We start from the raw sequence: 15,570 nt of genomic DNA on the forward strand, positions 1-15,570 counted from the left end.
CTGTATCAGTATCTCCCCATCTCCCTCTCTCTCTGGTCACCCTCTACTTCTCCTAGGCATCATCTGCTGCCCATCACCCTCTGCTTCTTTGTTACCCAGTGCCTCTCCCTGTCACGTACTGCATCTCCAAATCACCTTCTCCCTGTTATCCACTGCCTTTCCCCATCACCCTTTACTAACACTTACTGCATCTCCATCTCCCATTTCTCCCCATCACATCTCCTGAAACCCACTTCCTCTCCTCTTCATCCTTTACATCCCCCTGGCATCGCCCACTTCCTCCCCCTTTCACCCATTCCCTTGTGTCACCCACTGCCTCTCTATGTCACCCTCTGCCTCTCTCTGTCACCCACTATCTCTCCCCATCACCCACTGCCTCACCCTATGCCTCTCCCCTACGTCACTATCTCCGCATCACCCTCTCTCTTCTGTCACCCTCTGCCTCTCCAAGGCATTACCCTCTCCTGTCATATGGATGGGAAGCAGTTAACCTACCGCCGGTCGAAAATCCCGGCGATCACAATACAGGCGATGGAATCCCAACAAGTGGTGAAACGCTGATGCCGGAATACCGGCGATACAGGCTTTTCTCCCTCTGTGGGTGTCCACGATACCCATAGAGGGTGGATATAACCAGTGCGAGCGCAGCAAGCCCACAAGGAGCTTTGTAGCGCTCGCACCGCAGCTGGCATACTGGTGGCCGGGATGCGGCTGTCTGTATACTGACGGCCGACATCTCAGCCGCTGGTATATCATACTGAATCCATATGGATATGGCATTCCCTTTGAGGCCATGGCCCTTGCTGTGATGCACGCAAATGACCCCTCCCCTGTATGCTGGGTTTGTTATGTGTGACCAGAGGATCGCATTCCGGCAGTCACAATACTGAAACTGGCATCCCGATCTTTAAAATCCCGACAGGGGTGAGGTAAGTATGCTATCCCCTCTCCCCTATCCCCTAACCCTCCCTTCCTACATTCTAACCCTAACCTCCCCCCTTTAGTGCCTAACCCAGTGGTTCCCAAACTTTTTTGAATCACAGCACCCTATGCACATGTCATTTACAGTGCATCTAGAAAGTATTCACAGCGCTTCACTTTTTCCACATGTTATGTTACAATCTTATTCCAAAATGGAATAAATTATGTTTTCTCCTCAAAATTCTACACACAATGGCCCTCATTCCGAGTTGTTCGCTCGGTAATTTTCTTCGCATCGCAGCGATTTTCCGCTAATTGCGCATGCGCAATGTTCGCACTGCGACTGCGCCAAGTAAATTTGCTAAGAAGTTTGGTATTTTACTCACGGCATTACGAGGTTTTTTCTTCGTTCTGGTGATCGGAGTGTGATTGACAGGAAGTGGGTGTTTCTGGGTGGAAACTGGCCGTTTTATGGGAGTGTGTGAAAAAACGCTGCCGTTTCTGGGAAATACGCGGAAGTGGCTGAAGAAACGGGGGAGTGTCTGGGCGAACGCTGGGTGTGTTTGTGACGTCAAACCAGGAACGACAAGCACTGAACTGATCGCACTGGAAGAGTATGTCTCGAGCTACTCAGAAACTGCTAAGAAATTTCTATTTGCAATTTTGAGAATCTTTCGTTCGCAATTTTGCTAAGCTAAGATTCACTCCCAGTAGGCGGCGGCTTAGCGTGTGCAATGCTGCTAAAAGCAGCTTGCGAGCGAACAACTTGGAATGAGGGCCAATACCCCATAATGACAATGTGAAAAAAGGTTTTTTTTAGATTTTTGGAAATTTATTAAAAATAAAAAACTAAGAAATCACATGTACATAAGTATTCACAGCCTTTGCCATGAAGCTCAAAATTGAACTCCTGTTTCCACTGATCACCCTTGAGATGTTCCTACAGCTTAATTGGAGTCCACCTGTGGTAAATTCAGTTGATTGGACATGATTTGGAAAGGCACACACCTGTCTATATAAGGTCCCACACTTGACAGTGCATGTCTGAGCACAAACCAAGCATGAAGTCAAAGGAATTGTCTGTAGATTTCCGAGACAGCATTGTCTCGAGGCACAAATCTGGGGAAGGGTACAGAAAAATATCTGCTGCTATGAATGTCCCAATGAGCACAGTGGCCTCCATCATCCGCTAATGGAAGAAGTTCGGAACCACCAGGACTCTTCCTAGAGCTGGCTGGCCGTCTAAACTGAGCGATCGAGTAGAAGGGCCCTAGTCAGAGAGGTGACCAAGAACCTGATGGTCACTCTGTCAGAGCTACAGCATTCCTCTGTGGAGAGAGGAGAACCTTCCAGAAGGACAACCATCTCTGCAGCAATCCACCAATCAGGCCTGTATGGTAGAGTGGCCAGACGGAAGCCACTCCTTAGTAAAAAGCACATGGCAGCCCGCCTGGAGTTTGCCAAAATGCACCTGAAGGACTCTTTAGACCAAGAGAAACAAAATTCTCTGGTCTCATGAGACAAAGATTGAACTCTTTGGCGTGAATGCCAGGCGTCATGTTTGGAGGAAACCAGGCACGAAATTAAGCATGGTGGTGGCAGCATCATGCTGTGCGGATGTTTTTCAGCAGCAGGAACTGGGAGACTAGTCAGGATAGAGGGAAAGATGAATGCAGCAATGTACAGAGACATCCTGGGTGAAAACCTGCTCCAGAGAGCTCTTGACCTCAGACTGGTGCGACAGTTCATCTTTCAGCAGGACAACGGCCCTAAGCACACAGCCAAGATATCAAAGGAGTGGTTTCCGGACAACTCTGTGAATGTCTTTGAGTGGCCCAGCCAGAGCCCAGACTTGAATCCGATTGAACATCTCTGGAGAGATCTGAAAATGGCTGTGCACCGACGCTTCCCATCCAACCTGATGGAGCTTGAAAGGTGCTGCAAAGAGGAATGGGCGAAACTGGCCAAAGATAAGTGTGCCAAGCTAGTGGCATCATATTCAAAAAGACTTGAGGCTGTAATTACTGACAAAGGTGCATCAACAAAGTATTGAGCAAAGGCTGTGAATACTTATGTACATGTGATTTCTAAGTTTTTTATTTTTAATACATTTTAAAAAATCTGAATTTTTTTTTTTTTCACATTGTCATTATGGGGTATTGTGTGTAGAATTTTGAGGGAAATATGAATTTATTCCAGTTTGGAATAAGGCTGTAACTTAACAAAATGTGGAAAAAAGTGAAGCGCTGTGAATACTTTCCATATGCACTGTATATACTATGTCCATAGTATACACTATCTCTGTCTTCTCACGATTTTATCAGTATGACATTGGGGGTCATTCCAAGTTGTTCGCTCGTTGACGATTTTCGCTATGCTGCGATTTGTTGCTAAATGCGCATGCGCATGGTACGCAGCACGCATGCGCTAAGTTATTTTACACAAAACTTAGTAGATTTGCTGTGGATCCTGCGGCGCTTTTCAGTCGCACTGCTGATCGGTGAGTGATTGACAGGAAAGGGGCGTTTCTGGGTGGTAACTGAGCGTTTTTCGGGAGTGTGCTAAAAAACGCTTGTCAGGGAAAAACGCGGGAGTGGCTGGATGAACGCAGGTTGTGTTTGTGACGTCAAAACAGGAACTAAACGGACCGAGCTGATAGCAATCTAGGAGTAGGTCTGGAGCTACTCAGAAACTGCAAGAAAATTTTTAGTAGCAATTCTGCTAATCTTTCGTTCGCTATTCTGCTAAGCTAAAATACACTCCCAGAGGGTGGTGGCCTAGCGTGTGCAATGCTGCTAAAAGCAGCTAGTGAGCGAACAACTCGGAATCAGGGCCACTGAACACTGTTTGATTTTTTGTTCAAAATGCTTCAGAATCAATAAAACACATTTTTCAAAAATAAAAAAATACTATCTACAGGATTCCAATTTATAATTTGAATTTAAGAGATGAATATTTATTAAACAAACCCTTACCTAAAGATTTATTGTTATATCTGGCTGGTTGGAATGAAAACCTGATAATGGATGAGAGCAAATGACAATTGAACATTTGCTCTAAGCACTGGAAAATTAACAAAAACTGTCATTCATACAAATTGGTTAAATCACATACAGGTCTTGTCCATTTTTCAGTATTTGGTAGTAAATGGTTGATTGTCATTTGCTCTTATCAATTACCAGATTTTCATTCCAACCTTCCAGATCTGACAATAAATCTTTAGGTGTATGGCCAGCTTTAGAGGAGCATTTAAGATATAAAGGGGGTCAATCTTATTAGCCGCAAAGATCTTGTGGGTGTGAGTCATCGCGGCAGAAGCCGCACTTTACGGCGGCCCGAATTCGCACAAAAGTGCTTGTTATCCCATAGGGCTCAGAGCTATTTTGTGCGAATTGGGGCTAATTTCAGCCCGCAAAGGGAGCGTAATCAGGTGCCATTGCTGGCATTGAAATGCTGCTGCAACGGCACATTGCACTCTTTGCAGCTAATAGGATTGACCCCCAAAAATTAAATAATCATAAACATTATGATGGGGATTGCAGACCACGGTCCTATGTGCTGTATGCAATCAATGGGATGACCTGAGCCCTGCAGAAAGAGATGTCATTTTGGAAGCATTTGGGGCCATTTCAGCATTTTCCTATAGGGCCCACAAAGTTCTTGTTACGTCCCTGCTGTTTACTGTATCCAATAGCTCATCAGAAGGGTAATTAGATAGCTATTATGGAAGTCACTTTTAACAGTGTTTAATATAGAATGATCAGGTACAGCTATTAAGAATAAGGTCATGATCAAAAAAACGAGATTTATGGTAAGAACTTACCGTTGTTAAATCTCTTTCTGCGAGATACACTGGGTTCCACAGGGAATTACATTAGGGTGTAGAGTAGGATCTTGATCCGAGGTACCAACAGGCTCAAAGCTTTGACTGTTCCCAGAATGCATAGCGCCGCCTCCTCTATAACCCCGCCTCCGTGCACAGGAGCTCAGTTTTTGTTAACCGTCCAATACAGTAGTAGGCAAAAGAGCCGACAACTGTTAGTAGCCACAAACACCACATTCTCACGACAGGAGAAAGTGTCAGCGGCTAATGCCATACCAACCCAAAGAAGCTAAGTGTGTCAGGGTGGGCGCCTTGTGGAGCCCAGTGTACCTCGCAGAAAGAGATTTAACAACAGTCACCCGGTCACGGTGAAAAATCAGATATGGTCACTTACAGGACAAAGCACCCAAATCCGACACCTGTCTGGCAGAGGCAATAGCCAGCAGAAACAACAGCTTAAGAGAAAGCCACTTAAGGTCTGCCGATTCAAGAGACTCAAACGGAGACCCTTGCAACGCCTCCAGAACCACGACAATTCCCAAGGAGCCACCGGCGAGACATAAGGAGGTTAAATCCGCAACACACCCTGAGTAAATGTATGAACATCAGGTAAAGTTGCAATTTTTCTCTGGAACCAAACTGACAAGGCAGAAATATGAACCTTGATGGAGGCCAGACGAAGGCCCAGTCCAGGCCTTGTTGTAGAAAGGCCAAAAGTTTGGCCATACTAAACTTGTAAGCGTCATGATTATTAGTGGCGCACCAAGCAAAGTAAGAATTCCAGACCCTATGATAAATCCGACCAGAAGCCTGTTTCCAGGCCTTCAACATGGTTTGAATGACCGCCTCAGAAAATCCTTTGGCCCTCAGGATGGAAGCTTCAAGAGCCACGCCGTCAAAGCCAACCGGGCTAAATCATGATACACACAGGGGCCCTGAACGAGGAGATCCGGGTGCTGTGGAAGTAGAAGAGGACGCTCTATCAAGAGGCCCTGAAGGTCTGAGAACCAATTCCATCTGGGCCATGCGGGAGCGAGCAGAAGTAGGATTCCTCCTTCTTGCTTGAGTTTCCTTATTACTGGGCAGGAGTGACACCGGAGGGAACACGTATGGCAGTTGAAAGTTCCATGGAATTGCCAGTGCATCCACGAACGCTGCTTGAGGATCCCTTGTCCTTGCTCCAAAGACCGGAACCTTGTGATTGTATCGAGACGCCATCAGGTCCACATCTGGAAGGCCCCACTTGTCCACGAGTAGTTGAAACACTTCTGGATGGAGGCTCCACTATCTGGCATGTACGTCCTGATGACTGAGAAAGTCTGCTTCCCAGTTTAGGACCCCCGGAATGAATACTGTCGATATGGCTGGCAGATGACGTTCCGCCCACTGAAGAATACTTGATACTTTCCTCATTGCCATGCGGCTTCGAGTGCCGCCTTGATGATTGATGTACGCCACCCTGGTGGCGTTGTCCGACTGTACTTGAACAGGTCTGTTCTGTATTAAATGCTGGGCCAAGCTCAGTGAGTTGAACACCGCCGGCAGTTCCAGAATGTTTATTGGGAGGAGAGACTCCTCCCTGGTCCACCGACCCTGAAGGGAGTGTTGCTCCAACACCGCGCCCCAACCCCTAAGATTGGCATCCGTCGTCAGAAGGACCCAGTTGGAGATCCACAAGGGATGACCCCTGCTCAATCGATGGTCCTGCAGCCACCATCTTAGTGACAGACGGACCTCCGGAGACAATGAGATCATTTGCAACCTGATCCGGTGAGGCAGACCGTCCCACCTGGCAAGAATCAGCTTCTGCAGAGGGCGGGAATGGAATTGAGCGTACTCCACCATGTCGAAAGCCGACACCATAAGACCTAGCACTTGCATTACCGAATGTATCAACACTTGCGGACGAGATAGGAAGCATCAAATCTTGTCCTGAAGCTTCAGGACTTTCTCCTGAGACAAGAACAACCGCTGGTTGTGAGTGTCCAACAATGCCCCCAGGTGCACCATGCTCTGAGCAGGGACCAGGGGAGATTTCTTCCAGTTGATGAGCCACCCGTGGGCTTGCCGAAACTGGATAGTCAGATCCAGATGGCGTAGGAGAATTTTTGTGGAATTTGCCAGGATCAACAAGTCGTCCAGGTACGGCAGGATTCTGACCCCTTGACGGCGGAGCACAGCCGTCATTACCGCCATGACCTTGGTGAACACTCACGGAGCCGTGGTCAAACCAAAAGGTAACGGACGAAATTGGTAATGGACGTTGCCAACCGCAAACCTCAGGTACTGCTGATGCGACACTGCAATGGGAATATGTAGGTAAGCAATCTGTATGTCCAGGGAGACCATATAATCCCTAGGTTCCAAGGCCAGAACAATAGAGCGAAGAGTTTCCATACGAAGCTTGGAGACCCTCACAAATCTGTTCAAGGACCTGAGGTTGAGAATAGGCCGGGAGGACCCATTTGGTTTCGGGACTAGAAACAGCGGTGAATAGTACCCCTTGCCTCTCTGAACCAGAGGCACCTGTACTACCACTCCTGTGTCCAGGAGGGACTGTACCACCAAATGAAGAGTTTTTGCCTTTACCTGATGATGTCTGTCAGGCAAAATCGATGAGGGGGATGATTCTTGAAGGATACGGCATAACCTCGAGTGACTACTTCCCGTACCCAGGCATCAGAAGTGGTCTTCAACCATTCCTGGGTATACCCTAGAAGTCAACCCCCCACCCTGGGATCACCCAGAGGGAGGCCCGCCCTGTCATGCGGTAGGCTTATCAGTTTTGGAAGCAGACTGACGGGCAGCCCAGGCCCGTTTGGGTTTGGGCTTATTGGGTTTGGAAGTGCAAACCTGTTTCGGGTATGCCTGATCTTTTGCTTTCCCTGAAGGACGAAAGGAGCGAAATGGAGTACTCTTAACCTTCAGCACCGAAGGGGTAGTACTAGGCAGACATGCTGTTTTAGCAGAAGCTAAGTCAACCACTATCTTGTTGAGGTCTTCTCAGAAAAGAATGTCTCCCTTAAAAGGAAGCACCTCCAGGGTTTTCTTAGAGTCCATATCCACAGACCAGGACCGTAACCAGAGAATCCGGCGAGCCAAAATGGATGTAGTAGAAGCCTTGGCCGCAAGAATACCGGCATCAGAAGCCGCCTCCTTAATGTAATGAGAAGCTGTGACAATATATGACAGACATTGTCTAGCATGATCAGAAGCGTTGGAAGGCAACTCCGCCTCCAGCTCCTGAGCCCACGCTTCCACAGCCTCTGCAGCCCATGTCGCTGCAATGGTGGGCCTATGCGCATCACTAGTTAGGGTGTAAATTGCTTTTAAACAACCCTCCACATGCTTATCCGTTGGCTCTCTCAGAGACGTGATGGTAGTTACCGGCAGAGCTGAGGATACCACCAACCGCGCCACCTGCGAATCCACTGGCGGGGGTGTTTCCCAATTTTTACTTAGCTCCGCAGCGAGGGGGTAGCGAGCCAGCATCTTCTTGTGAGGTGTGAATTTTTTTCCTGGATTTCCCCAGGTCTATTGACGTATGTCAACTAAAATGGTCAGAGTGAGGTAAAACTTGTTTAACCACTTTCTGACGTTTAAACCTGTCCGGTATCTTAGGGGCAGCATCAGGCTCCGAGTCATCATCAACTTGAAGAATGAGCCTGATAGCCTCCAACAAGTCAGGAACAATCACCTGTGAAACAGCTTCCCCATCAGAAGCATCGGGTTCAGAATCTGTGGGGTCAGTATAAACGCCATCCTCATCAGACGAGGTGTCTGGGACGTTGGTGGATTGTGAGGAAGTAATTGTCCGCTTACAGGACCCCTTGGTCTTAGGTGGGCGAGGGTTAGACTTCTGAGTAGTCAGTGATTGGATCAATTGAGGTAACTGATTGCACAGTTGATCTGCTCACGGCGGGTTAACCGCGGGGACCATAAGCGGTTGTACCGGCACAGGAGATCCCATAGGGGGCGTTAGCCTAGTTACCAGTGTATTCAATAGTGTGGAGAAGGTAGCCCAAGGTGGGTCATTTTGAACCCCCGTTGCTACAGTCCCACTGGGGGGTAAGGAACTCCACGAACCTGAACCCTCAGCTGCTATGTTATCCTCAAACGTGTCTGCAGCGTCAACACCACGCAATGTGGGATCAGCCCCAGCACCATTGCCCTTTGTAGCTGACATAATCAAAAGCTCAATGCAAGGCAACACAGTACAATATCAGCAGCACAATACCTGACAAGAAACCCCTGTGCAGTGTATTTCAGCACAAACAGGGAACTCAAGAGGTATATGGTGACTAAAAATCACAGAGAAAAATACACACTGAGTATATCCTGTGAACTACCTATATTAATGATAAACCTGACGCACTTAGCCCCCTCAGGTTATAGAATATAGGGATAGCAATCTGAGTGAGATACACGAAATGGAGGTCACACAGTAGCTATATGCACACACACAGAGTTTGTACAATGCAGAAATTATGACATGCAATAAAACTGCACTGGACTAGCAATACATAGTAGTACTAAGTACAGCTATACACTTAATAGATATAACAATGCACAGTAAAGACTGGATGAATATCACAGGGTACTTGTACTAAATAACCCTGACTAAATGCACTTTTTCTTAACTAACACTGTCAGCAGACATGTAGAATACTTAAGTGTCCTGTAAAATGCACAGCGCTGACAGGCAGGCGGCTTTACAGAGGATTTGCCCAAACAGTCCCAGGATCAGCTCAGCTTGTCCTAATGGCGCCCAAACACTGACAGGGAGTGAGGGAGAGATATACATCTCCAGGGTGGGAACATTTACTCTAAATGGTGCCCTGGGGCTGGGGGAGGGGCTACAGGTCAAAGCCTTATTACCCTGCTGGACTTCACCACCGGGTACTGGAGGCTTAAATAAACGGTTTTATGAGAGAAAACCAACCTGTGCCCATGCCCTGGTGGTCTAGTGGGGTCCCTGTACTGCCACAGTGTCCACGCCAGTGCGCGCGGCCCGCCTCCCACCGGCCGCGCGGGATCGCCATTTACAGCGGATCCCGCCGGGGAAAACCACTTACCTCCTCCATGAGTGTGGCCACGCAATCCAGGAGAACAGCGGTCGTGTGTGTGACTAATTGGAAGAAAACCGGAGCCTCCTCTGTAGATACCCAGCAACCAGGGCGCGGGAGTGTACAGCGCCGCTGGGGGAGGTGATGGAGCTGCAGCGGGAGATGTCTGACTGACCATCTAACACAGTCAGTGTCTCTGCTGCAGTCCTTGAAGTCTTCATTTTTCTTTAAAAGCTTCTTCTCAGGGCTGCAGGAGCAGCCCCCCTATTGTATGCCTGCTTACTGCATGGCACCAACTACAAATCTGAGCTCCTGTGCACAGAGGAGGTGTTATAGAGGAGGCGGCGCTATGCATTCTGGGAACAGTCAAAGCTTTGAGCCTGTTGGTGCCTCGGATCAAGATCCTACTCTACACCCCAATGTCATTCCCTGTGGAGCCCAGTGGAGCCCGCAGCAGAAAAGTGATTTCATAAACATCAATTTTGTCTGATGTGTAGTCTTGCTTTGTTTGGATGCCAGCCTCAAATTTTTTGTTTAGCTCCCACATATTCTGCATGGTCATGTACAAGTTGCTGCGTCTGAAAATGTTGTAAGGGATAAATACAAGGCCTCTACAGGAAAACTAATGTCAACTACTGCATGTAGCTCACTATTGTTTGTTGCATTATGGACCCTATTCAGGTTGGATCGCTAATCTTGCTAAAAAGCAGTTGCTGCGATCAAATAGTTGCAGCCCAGAAATAGAGAAAAAACACACATTGCAGAAATTATGAACGCATCGCAATGGGCGATGTGGTCGCATAACCATACGCTAATACCGGAACATCTGCTCCAGGCAAGGTCGTCCACAAATCGGCATATGCAAAAGGCTGGAAGTGGTCATCGCTGATGAAAGAGACCCACACGAAAAACGCCCTGCCACGCCTGCGTTTTTACAAACACACCCACAAAACACCATGTTTCCTCCGCTAAACTCTGGCTTCCTGTCAATCAAAATGTGATTGCATTGAAGCACAATGCGTTCGCAGAAATAATCACAGATCGCTGGTGCGTACGCACAATGCGAACGCTGCACATGCGCAGTCGTTCGATAATCCGGATTGCGTTTCTCAAATTTTGCAAACCAACCTGAATAGGGTCCTATAGGTCATCTTATATAACTGATATACTCTATCTGCCACAGCTTATGTTCTCATTGGGATACCATGCTTTTAACTTGTAGGTTGAGAAGAATTCATGCATAAAAAGTATTTTGTCAATTGTTAAATTTAGTCAGATTAAAATATTTGTTATTTTAACATAGAACAATTACAAAGTATTAGTGGTAACCTGTCAAACATGCTTTCTGACAATAAACAGAAATTCATCCATAGCGTCACAATTGCATGGTGTGTGTGTCTAAAAAAGGCAGTGTCATATCTACAGTACTGGTGTAATTACAGGAGATATGGGTGATAGGGGAGATAGGCAGGCCTAAAGCATATTTTTACACATAGGCCCATCCCTTGCTAGATCTGCCACTGAGGCATAGGGCATAAACAACAGATCCATACCTTTGAACAGGACTGTATCTTCCAAACTGCTTGATGCATAAATCCAGGTGCAATGATCTCCAGTAGTTTTCCAGCAAACCTTGAGAGTAGGAGAAATACAAGATCAGATGACATAACAGGAAATGACTGACCTAAATGACTGTACAGAATGTGACTGAATGACATTGATGCAAATATGCTTTAAGTGTATCATTATGCGTTGTAAACTGTATGACATTGTATAAGCAAAAACAGTGGCGGAACTAGCGAGCGGTGGGCCCAGGTGCGACAAAATGCTTTGGGCCCCCCCCCATCCCAATCCAAGTCCTCCCCCTCACCCCTGGAGAGGATCTGGTGAGGGGGACCTGCTCAGGGCCAGAGAAATGGATACCTAGCAACAGTGCCGTAACTAGACATTTTAGCACTGTGTGCAAGAAACGGCATCGGAGCCCCACCCCTGCATGCAAAATAGGGGCAGTGCGTGCCGTAGGCACGCGCAAAAATACATAGTGGCGTGGCTTCGTGGGGAAGGGGTGTGGCCACAAAATAATACCAATTCATAAAACGGTGCACAGTAGTCTCCATTATTCAAATTACACCGCACAGTAGCACCACTACACCAGGTAGAGACCCTTTTACACCTTACGGCGGACAGCGTCCCCTTTTTACACATTACGGCAGACAGCGTGCCCTTGTTACACATTACGGCAGACAGCGTGCCCTTGTTACACATTACGGCAGACAGCGTGCCCTTGTTACACATTACGGCAGACAGCGTGCCCTTGTTACACATTACGGCAGACAGCGTGCCCTTGTTACACATTACGGCAGACAGCGTCCCCCTTTTTACACATTACGGCAGACAGCGTGCCCTTGTTACACATTACGGCAGACAGCGTGCCCTTGTTACACATTACGGCAGCAGATTCCCCCTTTTTACACATTGCGGCAGCAGATTCCCCCTTTTTACACATTGCGGCAGGCAGATTCCCCCTTTTTACACATTACGGAGAAAGAAAGAAAGAAAGAAAGAAAGAAAGAAAGAAAGAAAGAAAGAAAGAAAGAAAGAAAGAAAGAAAGAAAGAAAGAAAGAAAGAAAGAAAGAAAGAAAGAAAGAATTATACTTACCCTCTCCGCTGGCTCAGGCTCCTCGGTGCAGCTTCTGGTCACGATTCCCGGGCAGGAGAGAAGGAGGAGGAGGGAGGTGGAGGAGGGAGCCGCAGCAGCGCTGTGTTATTGGTGGAGGCGCTGCTGCTGCTGCTGTCCCTCTGCTTCACTATAGGCTGTTCTCGGAAGTGAAGAAGAGGGACAGCAGCAGCAGCGCCTCCACCAGTAACAAAGAGCTGCTGCGGCTCCCTCCTCCACCTCCCTCCTCCTCCTTCTCCCCCGTACCGCTGTGCTCCTCTCCTCTCTGTTCGGGCGGCTGTGTGCTGCGGGCAGCATTTGCCCGCAGCACACAGCGGCATGTAATGAGTCAGTTTGACTCATTACATGCTTTGGGCCCCTGGACAGAGGCGGGCCCCAGTGCAACGCACTGGTTGCACTGGCGATAGTTCTGCCTCTGAGCAAAAAGTATTTATTTAAATTAAGGGATAAATGACTATCCATAAATATCAGGTAAGTCGCTGCTGTGCAAGTGTATGCTACAAAAGGTAGCCAAGAGCAGAATGGAGCTCCCACTAATATACAATCAAAGCCTATAGTATTTAAGACAGCATAACATAAATTAATTAGCGCCTGGTCATTTTTCTCTTTTTTGTTCCTTTTGATTAATTAAGCTAACTCAACTTTTCTATCCAGGGGCGTAGCCAGAACTGTATGGGCCCCATAGCAACATTTTGAAAGGGCCCCTGACCCAATCCTTCTTGACAGACACTTCTCCACAGCACGTGTTAATTTTATGCACCATAATACTGCCCCAAGTCATTTCCTGAACCATAGTAGTGCCTTAAGGGGGGCACTGACGGGGGAGATGTGTGCTGAGCGATCTTAACACAGACCGCTCAGCACACATCTCTCCCCCCGCTCAGCACAGCTGATGTGCTGAGCGAAGGGACGGACGGACGGGGGGCTGCTCACATCACACAGCGGTGAAGTGAGTGACCCGCTAGATTGGGGTGGTATTCATGTGACCGCCGGTCAGCTGACCGACAGTCACATGACCTCCTCCACCAGCCCGACGGCTCACTATCCCGATGGTCGGCATGCCGACCAACAGGGACTATTTCCACTTGTGGGTGTCCACGACACCCGTAGAGTGGGAATAGAACCTGTGGCGACCGCAGGTCGCCACCGAGCCCGCAGCGTGGCGAGCGCAGCGAGCCCGCAAGGGGCTTGCTACACTCGCCCCTCCCCGCCGGGATCCCGGCGTTGGTATGCTGCCGGGATCCCGGCGTCGGTAAGCTGACCGGCGGTCTCCTGACCGGCGGTTAGCAGTACTACACCCCTAGATTGAGCCTGCATGCAGGCTCAATCTGGCACCGGCGATAGCGATGCGCGGGGCTGCGCATCGTTATCGCTGGGAGGCATACACACGGCAGATCCGTGCTTAAAATCTAAGCAATCTATTCAGATTGCTTAGATTTTAAACACGGATCTCTCCATGTGTACCCCCCTTTAGTTAATGTTAAGTAACATTGTAGGGCTGCCAGTACATATTATGCAACAGTAATCCCAATTCACGTTATGACAGTGTCCCCAGTTCCTGTTATGTCACATTACAGTACCCCCTGTTCATATTAGGTAAAATGGTAATGCCCTCCAGGTCATTGTATACCATATTACAATGAGCAGGTTTAGGGTCATAACTAGATGTATTTGTATGCCCCAAGGCAAATGTTTGTATGGGCCCTTATGTATCACCCAGTGGTGAAAAATGTATATAAACCATGTAAATTTGACAGGGAAGGTTGACCCATCTCAGCTCTGGACCCCATAGCAGCTGCACTCCCTGCACCTATAGTAGCTATGCCCTTGTATATAACACGTAACTGTGACAGGGAAGGTGGCCCCTCTCAGCTCTGGGCCCCATAGCAGCTGCACTCCCTGCACCTATAGTAGCTATGCCCTTGTATATAACACGTAACTGTGACAGGGAAGGTAGGCCCCTCTCAGCTCTGGGCCCCATAGCAGCTGCACTCCCTGCACCTATGGTAGCTATGCCCTTGTTTTTATCCTTGCATGTCTGCCTGAAGCCCCATGTTGTCAAAAACCAGTCCTAATGTCACCAATGTGTCATACAGCACCTGAATGTTTGGTAATCATTAAAGTTATACTCTGTAAGCACAGAAATAAAATGAAAGAAATATATTGGTCATGATTTGCAATTTTGAAATATTAAGAGAAAATCCATACCACTACTGCATGCTGACTTACCTTAAAGAGACCAATCCAGTCTTTCTTGCCAGGGATGAAGTTTTCTCTTGTACGATATCTGCATTTTACGTCCGTGTCTGGTGCATAGATTTTTTGCACATCAATGAAGATCACCTGTGAAAAATGTCTTTGTTCGGGTGGAATAAGTGATGTGGGTGGGCCATCTTCTTCATCCATCTTTAAAAGAGACTAGGTAAAGAGATGAAGTAAACATGATATATATAGATATATATATATATATATATATATATATATATAAAAAATATGCACAAAAACATAACTGATGTGAGTACATTGTGTACATGGACAGACAGTGGGGCTCATTCCGAGATGATTGCTCGCTAGCTGTTTTTAGCAGCCGTGCAAACGCTATGCCGCCTCCCATTGGGAGTAAAGTTTAGCTTAGAAGTGCGAATGAAAGGATCGCAGAGCGGCTACAAAAATTTGTTGTGCAGTTTCAGAGTAGCTTCAGACCTACTCAGCGCTTGCAATCACTTCAGACTATTCAGTTCCTGTTTTGACGTCACAAACACGCCCTGCGTTCGCCCAGCTACGCCTGCGTTTTTCCTGGCACGCCTGCATTTTTTCAAACACTCCCTGAAAACGGTCAGTTGACACCCAGAAACGCCCTCTTCCTGTCAATCACTCTGTGGCCAGCAGTGCGACTGAAAAGCTTCGCTAGACCTTGTGTGAAACTACATTGTTCGTTGTGAAAGTACGACGTGCGTGCACATTGCGCCGCATACACATGCGCAGAAGTGCCTTTTTTTGCATCATCGCAGCGAACAATTTCAGCTAGCGATCAACTCGGAATGACCCCCAGAGACTGAACAGTAGTTGGTGTACATACACC

At 47.7% G+C, this 15,570-nt stretch overlaps 1 protein-coding gene across 2 annotated transcripts in view; it reads right to left on the reverse strand.

Annotated features, from left to right (window-relative positions):
* Positions 1–15,570, reverse strand: part of CALCOCO2 (calcium binding and coiled-coil domain 2) — a 171,878-nt gene that overhangs the window by 124,946 nt on the left and 31,362 nt on the right. The window contains exons 2-3 of one of the 2 annotated variants that reach the window (XM_063959598.1): positions 14,718–14,906; positions 11,364–11,442 (exon numbers count right to left, since the gene is read on the reverse strand). In XM_063959598.1, coding sequence (XP_063815668.1) covers positions 11,364–11,442; positions 14,718–14,894 — 256 coding nt within the window. In that variant the 5' untranslated portion in view covers positions 14,895–14,906. The remainder of the gene's footprint in view (positions 1–11,363; positions 11,443–14,717; positions 14,907–15,570) is intronic. The other variant, XM_063959599.1, reaches the window with a different exon arrangement.

This window comes from Pseudophryne corroboree, chromosome 3 (assembly GCF_028390025.1).
Source record: "Pseudophryne corroboree isolate aPseCor3 chromosome 3, aPseCor3.hap2, whole genome shotgun sequence".
Taxonomy (NCBI): domain Eukaryota; kingdom Metazoa; phylum Chordata; class Amphibia; order Anura; family Myobatrachidae; genus Pseudophryne; species Pseudophryne corroboree.